This window comes from Trichechus manatus, unplaced genomic scaffold (genome assembly GCF_000243295.1).
Source record: "Trichechus manatus latirostris isolate Lorelei unplaced genomic scaffold, TriManLat1.0 scaffold00054, whole genome shotgun sequence".
NCBI classification, from domain to species: Eukaryota; Metazoa; Chordata; class Mammalia; order Sirenia; family Trichechidae; genus Trichechus; species Trichechus manatus.
In genome coordinates this window covers 12,036,548-12,053,765 of record NW_004443990.1, presented here as the reverse complement: position 1 = coordinate 12,053,765, position 17,218 = coordinate 12,036,548, and the positions used below count along the sequence as shown (strand labels likewise).

The 17,218-nt window shown below is 38.8% G+C and overlaps 1 protein-coding gene across 9 annotated transcripts in view; it reads right to left on the bottom strand.

Annotated features, from left to right (window-relative positions):
- Positions 1 to 1,941: 1,941 nt before the first annotated feature.
- Positions 1,942 to 17,218, bottom strand: part of SPAG9 (sperm associated antigen 9) — a 142,316-nt gene continuing 127,039 nt past the window's right edge. For 7 of the 9 annotated variants that reach the window (XM_004377919.2, XM_004377921.2, XM_023732754.1 and 4 more), the window contains 3 exons: positions 16,556 to 16,732; positions 13,376 to 13,525; positions 1,942 to 8,264 (listed from right to left, as the gene is read on the bottom strand). In XM_004377919.2, the coding sequence (XP_004377976.1) occupies positions 8,149 to 8,264; positions 13,376 to 13,525; positions 16,556 to 16,732 (443 nt within the window). In that variant the 3' untranslated portion in view covers positions 1,942 to 8,148. Of the gene's footprint in view, positions 8,265 to 13,375; positions 13,526 to 16,555; positions 16,733 to 17,218 lie in introns of those variants that run through there. The other 2 variants (XR_002824364.1, XR_002824365.1) reach the window with 2 other exon arrangements.

Here is a 17,218-nt window from a genome sequence, read left to right as displayed (position 1 = left end):
CTTGCTCTGAGAGGGGGTGGTATTGGGAAACCAGGATCCTACCTAATTAAGCTTCATCTCTGAGCCACAGAGGACTTAGGGAGAAGTTCTCTGAAGCCTCAGATGCCATCCTAAAGCAGACTCTTGGTGACCCCTCCCCAGATTCAAGAAGGAAAGATGGGCACCTAAGGGAGAAGGAGAAGATTCTCCTTTAGGCCCCAGAGGACGCAACAGTGTCCTGTTAAGGACATATTCCTCTCATCCATCCACAGAAGTGATTCCTTGATGCATCAAACAAAGCCATTTGTTCCAAGAGGCGTAGGCTACATGAATTCCCTCCTTTAAGGATCTGTGTACGTTTGTGAACGTTAGGAGCTAGTTGGGCACGAAGCCTACTAGTCTACACAACCTCAACTGCTGAGGCCAGTTCTTTAATAATCCATTAGCACAGCTGACCCGCCCACAAAGTAGCAGCCTTAGAGCTCATCTGAGCCAAGTCTCTCTTCTACAGATGAGGGAAACTGAGGTCCCAGAGAGATTTTGCTGGGCCATTGGCAGGGAAGGGGCTAGAATCAAGCATTCTTTATCATGACTTAGTTTTTGACATGTAGACTTCTGGCTCGCATCATATCATGCCACAGGGTTCTTTAGAAGGAAGGGCTGTTAAAGTGGGCCCCCAAAAGCATGACCTTAATATAGGGTGGGATGGTCTGATAAACCCTCAACTGGCTGAAGCCTAGGACTGGGTCTCAAGGCCTTACAAACATCTTTGCCCAGTTTCTGCTCATCTCCATTCAGGTTCCTCAGGACAACGCTCGAGATGCCTCTGAGAATCAATACGGAGCTCCTTTCTGCTAAAGAACATGCCAAATCCTAGTCCCTTACTAACAGCCCCAGGTAAACTCTCCAAGACAGAAATATAAATGGTCTACACAATATAAGCCTGCTTCCACAGAACCATAAGCAGGCCCAAGATGTAGCAATAGGCAAATAAGGGCATCACTGTTGAAAATTCACTCCCAGAGTTGGAACTCAAAGAAACCACTGTCCCCCGTCTGGGGCCAAAGGTAGGGGAAAATAAGCTTGATGAGAAAGGATAGTAAGAAATGAAATCAAGGCTTTAGTGGGGGAAGGATACAAATACTTGTTTTGTATGTACTTTATATTATCCCATTTAATCTTCAACAATCCTGTCAAGGAGATATCATTATTATAATACTACTGATGAGGAAATCTGAGTTGTTGAAACTCTACTCTCTTTGGGTGTCTTTGCACCTGACCTGCCTGCAAAAATCTTAACAGACGGAGATTTGCATTCTGGCTTGGGAAAGAGGTAATGCTAAGCTTTGTAATCACATGGAAAGCATATAACACTCCTTGCCACCATTTCACACCCTGTTGTGCATCTGATGTTGACAATCTATTTAGTTCTGTACGTTTGCTCTCTACTCGTTTATATGTAGTGTCTGTGAGTTTGCTTTAATAAGGCATTATGAACTGATATTGAATAAATACATTTTGAAAGCATCTAAGTGTCAAAATTATTACTACTTTTATGCTTCAGCGTGTTCCTCATCCTCAGCGTGCCTGCATAGGAATAAAATTAACTCTTAAATGCAAGAGAGAATATGGATCTCACGTGTTTAATTTTCATGGAACACCATTTTCTCTTACATTAGAGGGGGGAGGGTGGCAAAGAAAGGTATTCCCTAAAAGGTCCAATAGGCCCAAAGTGCCTCCGCTTCTTTTAAGACAGACAAGGTCTGGAACACTGATGAACAGACTGGGAACTAGAATATTCTGCATGAAGCAGGTATTGCAGACAGTATTTCTTTTGCTTTCATCACATTACAAAATAGCCCAAGTAGACACTACACCAACTACTCCTTCACGTACAGCTACAATACTTGATTACACGTCATCATTTCCATGTCTACTTCCCTCTGCTAGGGAATCTTTTTCTTTTTTTTTTTTTGAGGGTAGGAACTGTGTCTAACTCATCTTCACACACCTAACACCTATAAACTTCATAAGTCTGCTGTTCAGGGCCTACTAGGGGCAGATGGCATGCTGATTGCTACCACACAAATTATTTAGCCAAGGAAAGAACCCTTTGGAGATGCTATTCTCTTTTTTACATTAAGGAAACTGAATAGTTAAGTGACTAGTAAAGGGTCACAAAATTAGGAAATGATAGAGCCAGGATTCAAACCCAGGTCTTCTGACTTGAGATCTAGTACTTTCCCCAACACCCTGAAGTAACCTCTAGTGTTGAGTTAATCTCGTTACACCCTCCAACTAGAAACTTGAGGCTTCACTCATCTCAGTTGGACCTGTTTACCAGTGGGCAAGGCCCTTCCTCTGGCCAGGCCTCTGGATCACCTGACGATAATAATACACTCCCAGAGGGTTGCTCTGTGGGTCACATGCAAATTTATGGGGTAAATACTTTTTAAAAAGTGTTACACGTTATGCAAACAGAAGTCAGTCATGATAACAATTAAAGGGTTATGGCTTTTCTCCATGAAAAATCCTCAAAGAGTCTTGCCAAGTGAACGTGGACTAATGGGAGATGAAATAGACCTTTAAGCTTTTATTGTACCAGTAAGTTCAAAGTAGCCCAAACTTCCTTTATCTGTGAACAAAAAAGGAAAGGGTATTAGGTTAAACCTGGGGTAAGCCTGCTGGCAGGTCACCATGTGCTGGTTATAACCAGCTAAGAATGAATGAAGCTTTGTGCTCCTGGAAAACAGATGCTGTGAATGCAGCTGGGCTGGCTCCCGAGTTCCTCTTATACAGCTGCTCGCTATGGGAGGATCAGCATCATCTGGGTAACTATTTTTTTCCAAATACACCAGTAGAGTCTGATACTTCCAAAAGGAAGAAGGAAAAAACGTGTATTATGGAAAAGTTCCCCGGGTGATTCTGGCCACCCTCCCCTCTCCTGGCCTGGTTGAGAACTGCAGCTTTTAAGCAAGTTTCCTGTCCCTGGGAGAAGAGCTATCACCGAGCTGGGGCTTGTCTGTCCCCTTCTCCTTGAGGCCTCAAATCGAATCATCACACCCTTTGTCTGTGGCTGGGAGTCGATGCTCTGCTTGTTCGGGGCTAACAGGAAGGAGCTGAACTATCTGGCGTCTTTCATAAAGTGCTATTCTGATAAGTTGGAAATTCTAAGAAATCAAATCCTACCCACCAGATACTTGGATGTTTAAAAAGTAAACTACCCCATGGCTTCATGCGGATTGGGCAACCCTGGGACTGCAATCAGGTATGGTTCTACTCTGTAGAGCCAACAAACCAAGGCATATCAGAACTAGGGTCATAGGCCAGGGATATTTAGAGCTAGGATTTTTTTAGTTCAGCCGGCTAAACCATTCTCCTTTAATAAATGAGAGAACTAAGGTCCCAGATATTAAAGCACTATCCCTCAATCTAAGCTACATATTACTTACCTACGACACTGTACAGATGGCTGGGTCAGACCCCGCAAAGACAGTCCAATTCAATAGGTCTGGGGTGGAGTTTTATGCCTTTGTAGGTGATTCTGGGGTATGCTGTGTTAAAGTGATTTGCTCGGGGTCACTGTAGGGGCAGAACCTAGGTCTGCAGCCGTCTTTCCCACTATACCACTAAAGAAAATGAATTTAAAACTAAATTGTATTAATTATCTAATATTTAAGGCATTCTGAGAAGCCCCCCCTAACTATAAAACCTTGATAGCGCTTTCCTAACAAATTGGCAGCTGCTGAAAATTAAATCCATGGCTTTTTGTGATAGCCAGGGTTTTCACACCCACACTGAACATGAGGGTCTGGGGTTGATTAAGGAAGAGCTTGCAGGCTTAAGCAATATTGCTCCACTAAGGTTTGGAAGACAGTTCTACTGCTGGGGAGGGGGGATTGCAGGCTACAGTTCAGTTATGAGGAGCACTCCTGCCCTGTTCCCCCAACAAAATTAAAACTGATGTTCCTGTCCTTCATGGCCACTCTTGCCTCTCACTAGACAGGCCAGATCAGGAAGATGTCTGAATGAGGCTCAAAAGAATTAATCAGTTTCCAAAACAATGACTTGGCAGGCCCCAGAGGACAAAGGGCAGTTAGAGTAAGATCCTGTAAAGTCTAGGAATAAGCCAGGCTATTCATCATATTCTAGAGTATCTACCTCACTGGACAGATGGCTGTGCCTTCATCTAGTGAACGGTTCTACTAACGTGCCATTCAGGGCTGCTTTTACCATCACGTTAGACCTCCGTGATTCTCGTAGACATAGACAATATACACTAGATTAAATACCGCTGCACTGAATATGGATTCACAATGTGCTAACACATGATTAGTTTTATAATCATCCTTCCTTTCAGAATCTCCCACAAGTGGATCCCAAATAAGCACACCATATTATTAAAATGTACATTACAACCTGCCTATTATTACTGAGTAATTTGGCAAACGCTATACCTTAGTATCATGTGTGGATTGTGACTCAGAGCTTCCACATTTCTAGAAAGCCCAATTGTCTCATTCGAACACGTGAGCCAAGCAGACATGTTCTTCATGAGTATTCCCCACTGCTCACCTTCAGCCAGTGCCAAATGGCGACAGTCCTGATCCTCAGAAGCGACGTGTCTGATGGGGGAGATTACTTGACTTTCAAATAAGAACCAAGTTGAGGTTCCCGAGTGAAAGGCAAAAACAAAACACACTCAACCTCATACATGTTTCATATACATATTTATATATATTTCATGTACAAAGTTACATTCCGAACCCCAGGGGTTCCATAATAGAAATAAATACTGAAATAACTACACTGCTAAGTGAGCTTTTTGCTCGTAGAAATGAAGCCTTGGCCTCTAACAGACAGCAAGTGGGACGCTAGTACCCATTTTTCAGATTATAGAGGCAAGTAAAATTTTGGATAAAATGTCTAGGACAAAAAACAAATTTAGAACATAAATGGTTAAAATATATTCAAATATTAAGAAATTATGACAAAATTAATAATAAAAACTTAATTTTTTAAGAGAAAGAAAAAAGACACTTAGTGTTACAATATAGCATAACCCTGTTAGAAAGCATTTATGATTTCTACATTTAATTCTCTCTCCTCCTACTTTTCCCATGTTACAAACTGGGACCAAATGAGTCCCTTTCTCAACATGATCAATGAAGAAGAGTGCTAAGTCTGGCTGAGTCCTTTGGTAACCATCATAATACTCACAAGGAAATAAATACTCAGTTCCACAGCATTTGCACGACACACATTCTTTAAAACAGTAGAGACATTTTTTGTTTTGTTTTGTTACGAAGGCAGCCTATGTTGAAGGGTCTATTCTCAAATACAGGAAGACCTTTACAAGAAATGAACAACACAACAGCCAAGAGACTGTTATTTTCAGCTTTTCTATGCAAATGCACTTAATCTGAAAAATTATGTGCTGCATATTTTGTGCTCAAAATTGTTTTATACTCTCAACAAGCTGTAGCTATTAAAAGATTCGTTCCTATTTTAAAAATTTAGATCCACATGAGTTAGAGAAAACACTCTCAAAACTGAGTTCGTAGAGAACATTCTCCCTTTGCCTCACAGGGATTTTAACCTGAATTTACAGTAAGTATTAGGTTGATGCATATGATATTGCCTTTTTTGTAGATCACCAATGGTCAAATATCAGCAATTTCATATGGTTCAGCCTCATACATGACCCAAGTGCAACAAAATGAGAATCCTCGGGTATCCCTTCTTTCTTCCTATAAGAGTAAAATTTTTTTACACAGATACCAACCATGGGTACTCAAGCCTCTTCTCTGCCCCTGACATGGTAGCTACAGGCAGATTACACCCTCTTTGCTGCTTGCAAAAGCTTACATTTTGGCGTTTTCTCCCAAAGGCTACCATCTGGACCAAGATGAACAATACAAGAATATAAACCTGTTCTTGGGGTGAGGTGGTGTGTGTGTGTGAAGCAATACGAAGAAAATGTTTAACTGAAATGACAAACACAAGTACAAGCTGTTAAAACTGTACAGGCATTTGAATCCTCTCTGGTCCCTGAAATGATGTAACGGGGCCACAAATAATCTGACATCTTTAGATAAAATAATTACACACCTATATACCTTTAACTAAAGCCAGTAGGTTTAAAAAGAGCAATTACAAACATTGTAACATGTTTGCATTTTTCATCTTTAACTCCTGATTCCCCAAATTACATTCAGTCATACAAACATGTAAAAGGCAAAACAACAGCAAGTGGGTCTGACTCTAGGATGTTTATTTCTTGGGACTAGAAATCCCAAACACTTTGGTGTCTCTCTCTTGTGAACTTATACAACATTTCCAATAAATGTTTAATAATGCTTTTTAAGGTACTGCCAAAAATGCCTCTGACTTAAAGTAAAATGAAAACATAGCAAACAAGCTATGGAAAAGTGGCCTAAGTTTTAGTGCCCTAAAGAAAAATGACTAAGTAGCTGTAGCAAAAAAATTATCCTTTTAATGCAGCTTTTACCAAAAGAGTTTTTTCTTCTAGCTATTTAAAGTGGCCACAATTTTATTGTATACACAATGTGCTTAGACACATGTGGCCACATGGAACCAAAGGCCTCCTCCAGCTCATTAAATCTCATGTATTTTGTAAATCTAGCCTAAGCACATATATGAATAAAAGTCACTGATGTACTTTTTACATATATCTTTGCATGATAGTCCAGAAAAAACCCTTGGTACTTAAGAATGCTTAAGCAATCTGAGATTTGTGGTTTTTTTTTTCTTTTTTTGAAGTAATCTTTCTGATGATTAGGGGGAAGGGCTTTATTTTATAGGTTTATGTTTAAAAAAATAGCACTTGAATTTACATTCAGCTTTGCTTAAATCAATGGATAAGAAACGGTAAATCGCATTTTCAAGAAGCTTGAGAGGGAAAAAATTGCAGCTCTGTGTTTTTAAAAACTTATTAAACAGGAAAATCAGTTAAAACTAGATTCTAATCTATTTTTTAAAATGGGCCTTGTGAATAAAAAGATGTAATGTCAATCTTTACTTTATGATATCTTAGCTTTGTTTTTATCCCTTACAAAGTTTTCCCTTTTGAAGATGACATTTTAATTTCAAAAGGGCACAAAAGCTTAAATGTGTTATTTACATACAAAATACCAAGCACTGGCTGTTCTACAGTTTTATACAGAACAGAAAAAATCCTTTTCTAGTCATATCCCTCATTCAGTTGGTTAGGCCAGGCTCCATCACCTCTACATCTTTCCTCACTCTTACTACCAGGTAAGAGCAGTGCAGGAACAGCTGGTGAACAGGGGAATTTTCACATAGAAAAAACTCAGCCAGCCACGTCCATCCTCTGGTATGAGGAATACGAAACACAATTTCCTTTTTAAAAATCCTCTCAGTGCTGAAGAGGATCTTTTAAGTTTTATAAATAATAAACTTTCTAGACATGTCAGTATGAAAATGAGTCTAGTCTCAAGAAAAAAAGGATCAGAGAAGCAGGCCTCATAGACTTTAGAGCTCTAGTAAGTCAGAAACAGGAAGCTTTTATTTCAATAGTGTTGTCTTAATTTCTTTAATATAAACCCCCCCAAAATCTGATGAAAACAATGGTTTATATACGATATAAACAAGATTTGTCAGATTTGAAAGTGAAAGGTAAAGTCATTTACAGTTAGCTTTTAGCTCTCTCAAGACATTTAGATAAATCCTGATAATCCACCTGATATTAGTTTGTGTCAGTTTTATAATACTTTGGGGAAAACTCTGCTATTGTACTTAGTGGTACAGTTTAATTTATTAAGTGTTTTCCATTAATTCCATTATTAGTGACAGCTGAAAAGTGACCCCATCGAACAAAGTGACTGACATTAGACCATGGCAGAGTAAACCACATCTGGATTGCTTTCTGTAGTTCACCAGGTTGCAGCAAGTAAACATTCTTTGATTTGTTCATAACATACTGAAATTGCCTATAACACTGGTGCAGTAAAACAGCTAGCTCCTGTATTGTTATGGTGGACAGATTTTGTAATATAAAGTTAACTGGGAAAAAATGCTCATACATTATGTGGTGAAACTTATTTCACAAAAAGAGCATTAAATAAAGGGGGAAAGAGAAAAATAAACCATGCAGAAGAGACGGCTTCCCCACATTCATCTGTTTCCTCACTCACTGCCATACATCACTTGCCACACTATCAAGTGACTCCTTTCTGCTTTGGCAAGAGAAGGTTCAAGTGGAAGATCCTCTCCGAGAAGTTCTGATTCTCCACCTTCATCACCTGGTGGATGACAAGGAGACTCAAGTTAGGCTGAGTATGGAAAATGCAGGCCGATGTGAATCACACCCAGTGTTCATGTTAGTCCATGAACAGGATAGGATGCACAGAACCTATCTGACTGCCATTTCGGAGAACACTGTTATTTAAAATAAGAGAAATGTCATGGGTTGGAATCTTCACTTAAGCCACTTCCTAACTTCTGAAAAGGTAAACTCATTTTTCAGATTACAAGTAGTCCCCAACTTATGACTGTATTCAAGTTATGACAAACCGTACTTAAGAATGACCATTTGTTTGCTTTTTTTTGTACATCTTATTGTTAGTAACACTTACTACATACAATGTTGCAGCACATAATTTGCCGATGTTATCACTCAGATGTTCACATGAAGACATTCAAAGATCAGATTTATAAAGATACTGATAATAATGAAAACTAAAAAAAAAATAAAGGTATTCAACTGATGTCAGAACCAATTAACCACGGAGTCATCAGAACAAAACCCTGTCATTTAAGTCGGGGACTACCTGCATTTGTATAGGCGAGTTCACTATACGATATTGGAAACTCATCCCAATATGTCTGCATACTGAGGTTAACAAAAATGGGAAGCTAAAAAGGCAAAGCTGTCTACTCCTGTGCTCATTCAAAATGGATAGAGTCTCTTCTTGTTTATTTCAAACCAAGAATTGAGACCAGGCAGTACTATAAATGAGCAAGCACAGGTATAGAGCATACAAATTAACTAAACCTAAACAGCTCATGCTTATTATCAGTGATAGGAGTGAGGTTCTCCAGCAGAAGATAATTGATACAGGCATATGGAAACCAAAACTGCCTCCTAGCAGCACAAGAAGGCAAACCGATTACCTAATATACTAGGTGTTTTCTCCAATGATTTTCAAGCTTAGGATAGGTTATGAATTAACAATGTATGGTAGAGAGGAAGAAATGATAGGCTAGATGTTTTTCTAAGAGGTAGCTGAGTTAATTCAACCCTTTCAAGACCTAGTTATTTTCTCCTTTGAATTTTCTGTTGATACTATGTGTTTTCACTAATGAACGCATGCTGATTAAAGGACCAATTCAGAATTTTTGTTATGAGTTATGGATTTTGATACTCATTATCTGGGATCACATGTTTCCTAGCAAACCCTTGATGACGTAAATCCTGCTGTTACCAGTCAATGATAAAATTGGGTTCTTTAAATTTTTTTACATTTTATTTCTTGAAAATTTGCAAAACATGAGGTAAAACATGATGGCACCTGGCAGTGACTGCACATACACTTTATTCTAGTTGCCTTCTTCTTATCCTTTTAATTTTTTTCATGAAACTTTTCAAAACATGGTACAATGCCTTCTTCCTTACTGCAAAAGCAGTACTTACAGGCCAAATAAATAAAACTAAAGGAATTTGAATCTCAGGAAAATTACCAGTACTATGTATTCTTCATTATAACAAAAGCAGTACTAACAGCTAAGAAGCAGAAACAGCTGCCCCAGAATACTACAGAACTGCTCACAATGGTGCATTCCACCTGCTACATGTGGAAGCAATGACTGGGCCTTAAGATTGAATGCAGGATAAGAATAACTTATAGGAGTTCCAATCTCTTGAAAAGTACCACTGTAATGCATTATTCCTTACTACAAAGGCATTATTTACTGTTCAGAAGCTAGAAAAGCAGGGAGCCAGCAACATCTGGAAACAAAGAATGGCATAAAGGAGAAAATGGCCACTATGACTGAATGAAGACTAGCAATAGCTTATTCTTGTGATAAATACATTCTCATATGAGAATACAGTAACTGGGAAACATTGTAAGGAGGCTTATCTCACAGAAATACAGAAATACAGGCAAACCTGTTAAAAATTTAGAAAATTCACATATCCGGGAAGTATCACTTAAGACAACGCTCCATCTACACAAAAATGAGGCTCCAACTCAGGGTCCTTGAGTTTCACACATTTCAGAAGGCTCCCATCTTGAGGCTAAACATGTTATAATCAGGCTACCTCCTTTCCAAAGAACTCCAGAGACATAAAAAATGGGTGGGACACCATGTGTCCCACGCTTCTCGAAAGGTTAATAAATGAGGTCCTGATCAAAGACACTGGCTTCCAAGCCTCAGTGTTCCTCTCTACAAGCTTGCATCAATTAGTTTTGTTGTTGCTGAGTTGGGTTGTTCTGGAACAACCCAGTGACAACTCATCTAGCAGGATGGATTCTTCAGCAGAATAAAAACTTGCATATCAACAGACAAAGATCGGCTGCTGATCTCCTGGAATGCTGTATTATGCCTCACCTGAATTTCAGCTGGACCAAAAATATTGACACTGTTGACTAGAAACAGTGGTAGAGAAAAAAACCTAAATATTTGCATTTTTCTCTGAAGGCCAAACTCTCCCTTACCTACTCCCTAGTGATCTTTTCACAGCAATCTCAAACTGTGGAAAGGAGTATGCTTTAAAAGGCTCAGGACAAAAGTCAATTTCTGAACTGAATTATAATCAGGTGGTTAGAATGTAAAAAAAATAAGTGTGGCTCCTAAATTTAAAAATATTACAATGATAATGACAAATTATTTGGCTGAGACAGAAAATTGTTTGCATTTGTTCTTTGACTTGTTTTGAAGATTCTATTTACAAAAAAAAAAAAAAAAATTATCCTGCTCCTAGGGTCTCTACATCCTAGGATTTAAAGTTAAACCATTAAAAATATGAGACTGTAAGGATCAATTTCTCACTGCTAAAAAATTATAGTAATAAAAATGGAACAAAAAAAGATCAAAGCATATTCACTATTAAAATCAGCCTATGCTTAAAGATGTCTACTTTTCAGGTTGGATTAACTAGAGATACTGCCAAAAACTGGTTAAGCAATTTTGTGCTGTTTTTAGGATCCACAATGGAAGGAATTTTTAGTGGAAATGGAAAAACCACAGAGAATTTATCAGCATACTCCTTAGTATGGTTCCAACTGCCACACTGCACTCCAAGACAAAGCTCTAAAAATCACCCCAGCCAAATGGAGTTTTCTCCAACCCAGCCAAATGGAGAATTTCTTTCTATAAAGGAATTCTGTACCAAGTCAATTTAAAACACACTGAAATGACTCCATTCCTGCTGACATCACCAGAATTTCTAAATTTAACATTTAATACCCCCCTTAAAAATATGTCAATAAGCCCTTTATATAAGCTATTTCAGTTTATACTAACCATATGTGGCACATTATCATTTATATGACCCTAAATTTTACACCCTATTCTTACAGAATGCATACCTAAAATAGGTATTTGTCACTGATCAACAATATTATTATATTTTCAAAAACCATGTGGAGCCTTAGGTTTAGGAACTTTTTAAATCACTGGGATTTCAGGTAGTTCAGGGGATCCCTTTGTTTATAGCAAATAAATAAATCTACACCTCCACAGTGCTTTACAGTTTACAAAGAACTGCACTGTCACAACAATCAATTCTCACTGTTTTCTTTGACCTCTCTGATCATTCCTTTTCAGAACCCTTCATAAATTCCGATGATCCTTTAAGTGGAGAATTAATTCAGGGTTCTACCCTAGAATCTTTTCTTTTAGCTCCTACATACTCTCCTTGGGTGAACTCCTACACTCATGGTTTTTACTACTACTGCATGCCAACGGCCCTCAAATCCCTCCCTCCTGAGATATAAAACCCTTCTACCCAAAAGCCCAACAGAGATCTTCCATCTAGATAATACCCATGCTCTTCAAAGTTCATATGTCCAAGGCTGAATTCCTCTTTTCCTTCCCCCAGGTCTGCTTCTTCTCTTCTGGTAGTCCTTATCTCTGGGTAAATGGTCACCCAGAACATGGGAGTTACCCTAGGTCTCTTCCTCTTTCCCCACATCCTATTAGTTACCAATTCCCTACCATATTTCTTATTTATTCCCACTGCCTTACTCAGGTGTTCATTTCCTTCTGATTGATCTCCCTATCTCTAGTCTGTACCTCCAATCCATCTTCCATACAAATCTAATCATATTGCTCCTGTACTTCAAGTCCTCCAATGCTACCCTCTTGCTTGGAGGATAAAGTGCAAACTCCTTAATTTGGTATATAAAGCCTTTCATAATCCAGCCACTCCCTTCCTCTTTAGATGTATCTCTGGTCAAATTTGTACTTTCTTCTACCCCATGCTCCAGTCATTTAAAAATAGCTTTTCTTCAGTTAAGATGGTTTCACCTCTCTAAGCCTTTGGTCAAGCTATTCTCTTACTTTTGAATGCGAATCCCCAACTCTCCTCATCCCATTCCTCAATCCAATCCTTTAGACTAAACTATCCAGTGTTGAGTTACCTCAAGCATCATCTCTTGACTTCTTTCTCCCTTACCCCTGGAAGAACTGAACTACTTCCCATAAAAGCATCTATAATACTTTAATTTATTAACATGTCTGTATCTCTGCACTGTTCTATTATCTACTGGAGGGAGGCTTTGTCGGTATTTCAAATTTAAGGCTGCTAGGCACATAGTGGATACTCAATGCCTGTAAGGTTAAAAAAAAAATCAATTGTGATGCAAACAACCACTTTATGAAGTATTTTTATTATCTCTGTTTTGCAGCTGAAGATGAGGCTCTGAGAGGTTGAATGATTTGCCCAAGGCCTTCTGACTCTAAAGCTTATTCTCTTTACACACACATCAAGACACGACTATACCCTGCTATTTTCTAATGCTCTTTCAAACAGATACACTGTGGTATAAAAGAGAAATACAAAGTCCTTTCCCAAGTAAAGAATTCAAAGAGATCCTCTTAGAAATCAGTCATCAGAGTAGTTTCTTGTTTACTGTGGGTGAAAAGCCAAGTCACAGAACACAGTGGGACCTGAGCTCCAGATCCAAGGACTCACCCCTGTGGAACTCAATGTGGCCCTCTCCTCCACTGAGGACCCAAGCTGCAGAAGCAAGGATTCACCCCTCCGGAAGTCAATGTAGCCCTCTCCTCCACCGAGGACCCGAACTCCAGAATCAAGGACTCACTCCTGCAGAAGTCAAAGTGGCCCTCTCCTCCAACTGACAACCACTACAGACTTCAAGTGTGTCTCCCAGAACCAAGGACTCACCCATGCGGAAGTCAATGTAGCCCTCTCCTCCACTGATGACCAGCATAGACTTCAAGGGCGTCTGGCTGCCAGGCTCCTGTGCAGATGGCCCTGCTTTGTCAGCTGCAAGATCGGTGCCACTACTGCCACTTTGTGGGCTGATGACTTGACCTATTATATACAGGAACAGAAGGAATATTATATATCACAGATGGGGGTAGGAGAGACTCCCCCCAACCCAGAATATTTTCAGAGAGTTGAACAAAAAAGGTTAAGTATATTCTAAAAGTACTTGGTAGGTTGTAGGCCTCTGCATGATCAGAAAATGTCTATATGAGGGTCTCAAGAGTCCAATTTGAAAATCTAAGTAAAGCAATTTTGTACCAAAGCAGGAATAGGTCCAAAATCCAGTGTGAGATATGCGTGTGAGCAGGCTGTTCTTAGCTGCCTGCTTTAATCTATTGCAATCTATGTCATTTGATCTGAGGCACAGTGCAAAGGTCTCTCTCCCCGTAGAGTATGTCAATATTTGTGTAAGAGACTGAGAAAAAGTCTTAAAATTAAGCCTTAGGAGTTTGGATATTGATAATTAATATTTAAATTTATTACAAATCAATGGCTTTCTTCTCATATTTAATAAAAGTACATCTTATTTTTAATGTAGTTTATGCAAATAAAATTACTGGTAAATTACCATTTGCTCTAAAGTTCAAGTTCTAAGGTAGAGCTCTTAAGAATGAAAAGTTCGACTACAACTATTGGTCTCTTTCCATCCAGAGCAAAGGAGAATGAAGAAAACCAAAGACTTGAGGAAACATTAGTCCAAAGGACTAACGGACCACAGGAACCACAGCCTCCACCAGCCTAAGACTAGAAGAACTAGATGGTGCCCGGCTACCACTATTGACTGCTCTGACCAGGATCACAACAGAAGGTCCTGGTTAGAGTGGGGGGAAAAATGTAGAACAAAATTCACATTCATATCATAAAAAAAGACCAGATTTATTGGTCTGAGAGAGACTGGAGGAACTCCGGAGACTATAGCCCTTGGACACCCTTCTAACTTGGAAATGAAGCCCTTCCTGGAGATCACCTTACAAGCCAAATAACAGACAGGTCTATAAATAAACAATAACACCAATAAGGAAAGTGCTCCTTAGAACAATCATCTACATGAAACCAAAAGGACAACATATGCCCCAAAGCAAAGATGAGAAGTCAGGAAGCAGCAGGAAAACCTGATGAATGGAAATAGGGAACTCATGGTAATGGGGAGAGTGCTGACACACTGCAGGGAGTGCAACTTATGTCATGGAACAATCTGTGTATAAACTATTGAATGGGAAACTAACTTGCTGCGTAAATCTTCACATAAAGCACAATTTAAAAAAAAAAAGAATGATAAAAAGGTAGAAAGAGAAACTTAAATATCATTGTCACTATAATCTCTAAAGCATCACTTTTCCAGAGCTTTGACCATGGGTTTTTGTTTGTTTTTTGTCAGAGTTTGCTCTCCTTTGGTCAAACTACATAGACGGTGCCTCCAGGAGATAGCAGGGTACAGTCATGTGATGCAATACACTTAATAAAAATTAATTTATATTGAAAGTGGAAAGCACAGTTTGATTTATCCCCACAGTACTTCATTCATACATTCCTCAGTTATACTTTGGAAGAAATCAAGCCTGCTGAGCATAAATCTAGAGTCAAACTGGCAACAGTGTTTTCTGGTGTGAGGCCAATGACCGCAAGGATTAAATCATTCAGGTTGGACTTATTATTATGTCACTGTTCTCTCCTTCTGTGACAGAACTAATCAGTCTACTTGTCTACTAATAGAAGTACTCTCTAGCAGGTTTGCATATAGGCACAAGAAGGTTCACTGCAATACTGCCTTTAATAGTGGGGGAGAAAACCTAGAGCCTCATCAACAGGAGAATGAATAAAATGTAGCAATGTATTAAGATGTTAGAATATCATAGTTAAGAATGAACTAAATATTTATGTATAAAGATTAATAAACCAAAAAATGAGAAGCAGAATACATATGCTACATTAGAATATTTAAGTAAAGTTCAAAAACAAAAAACACTATATATTGTTTATGGATATATTCAAATGTAGCAAAAATACAAAGCATGGGCAGAAGTGTACATATCAGCTTCAGGATAGCTGTTACCAGCAGAGAAAAAAAAGGGAAGGGAATGAGAAAGATATAAAGGGGACTCTGTAACATTTTATTTCTTTGAAAAAGAAAGAAAAACACCATTACCAGCAATTCCACCTGCAGGAATTTATCCTAAGGAAATAATTACACAGATATACAAGATGTTTCAGGGAGCTCATTACCATGTTCTTAAGGACAGTGAATAACTGGTTAGGGTGCTATGTGCCAGCCCCTGTGCTGTATAAACATTTAATCATTTCACCTCTGGAACACCTCTGGAAAATTGAGACACTACCATGTTCAAAGTCACACAGCTAGTTGGAGTAGTAAAACCAGATCTGAACTCTAACTACTCCTAAAACACAGGTCCTGCTTACATGCTCAGTAACATCACTTTAGCATTCTCAAAGGACAGAACATTTTTCACTGGACATCACTACTACCACCTTTCATCTGGATGCTGCTCTATAGTCCCCAAAGCACCTTCATTAATTTTCACAACAAACAAGGTAGGCAGGGCAGATAGTCACATCCACTTAGGAAATGGGGAAATGAGTCTCAGAGGTTAAGTGACTTGCTCAAGACAAGGCAGTGATTGGTAGAGACAGAGGGCCCAGACACTCAGGCTTTTAGTCCACTGCTTGTTATCACAGCACTGCTAAAGGTACCAGAGCACACTTTTCACCTCCTGCATGCGGCTCTGATGATATGGGCTTCCTTCTACCAAATTTCCTGCATCAGGCCAAGAGCATTTTAGGCATTCTGATGTGACAAAATAATAGCATTGCTTTCAAAAGCAAGCAAGCCTCTTAAATAAAAATCAAAGGTTGGGAAGGAGATTCCAAAATAACTTCACTCAAAATAACATTCATTCCCTATAGCACTTTATTCATACCTCCATTATAGAACTTGCTTCATGTATTATTTTGGAATTTTCTATATTGAATTCCAGTACTCAGCATAGACTAAGTAACTGTGTAGTGGAGTCAAGGAGGACAGAACAGAGACAAGTACATGGAACTTTTCACACTCACCTGGGACTGCCACAAAGAATTTCACAGCATCCCGGTGCCCATGGAAGCAGAGCTGTGCATGAGCCATTGAACAATAAGGTATAAATGTCCCTGGAGTCACTTTATCACTGTTTTCATCACCATATACACGGATTACACTTCCAGGACGATTACCTGGTGCTCCTGAGGTTTTATTTGCTGCAACAGAAAAATCAAATACCAAATATTTTCCCCTAGAAAATAGTAATGACATAAGAGGTTACTGGTTAATCCTTATGATATCTAAAAGCTACAGGCAGTTGAGATAAATAAAATAAGGGCAGCAATGCCAATTCAAGACAAAGCTGGAAAAAAAGAGACATAGCATGCTAGTTATTTTAAGTACCTCAGTAAATGGAGTAGGGGATTTTGCCAGTCTAGCAATAACTAAGTTTAGTATTTAAACACATCTATTAAATTTTAAAAAGTCATTTTAATTAACAAAAGAAAACAGATTTATCTGTTTTGTTTTGTTTTAATCCCCATTTTAGAAACGTATCTGACTATACAGTCCAAAGTAGATGGGTGTATTTTTTAAAATAAAATCTTTCTTTAGTTTGTTGTTGTTACTGTTAGTTGCGTTGAGTCGATTCTGACTCCTGATTTTTCTCCCCTATTGTAAGAATAAGGAGCCCTGGTGGCACA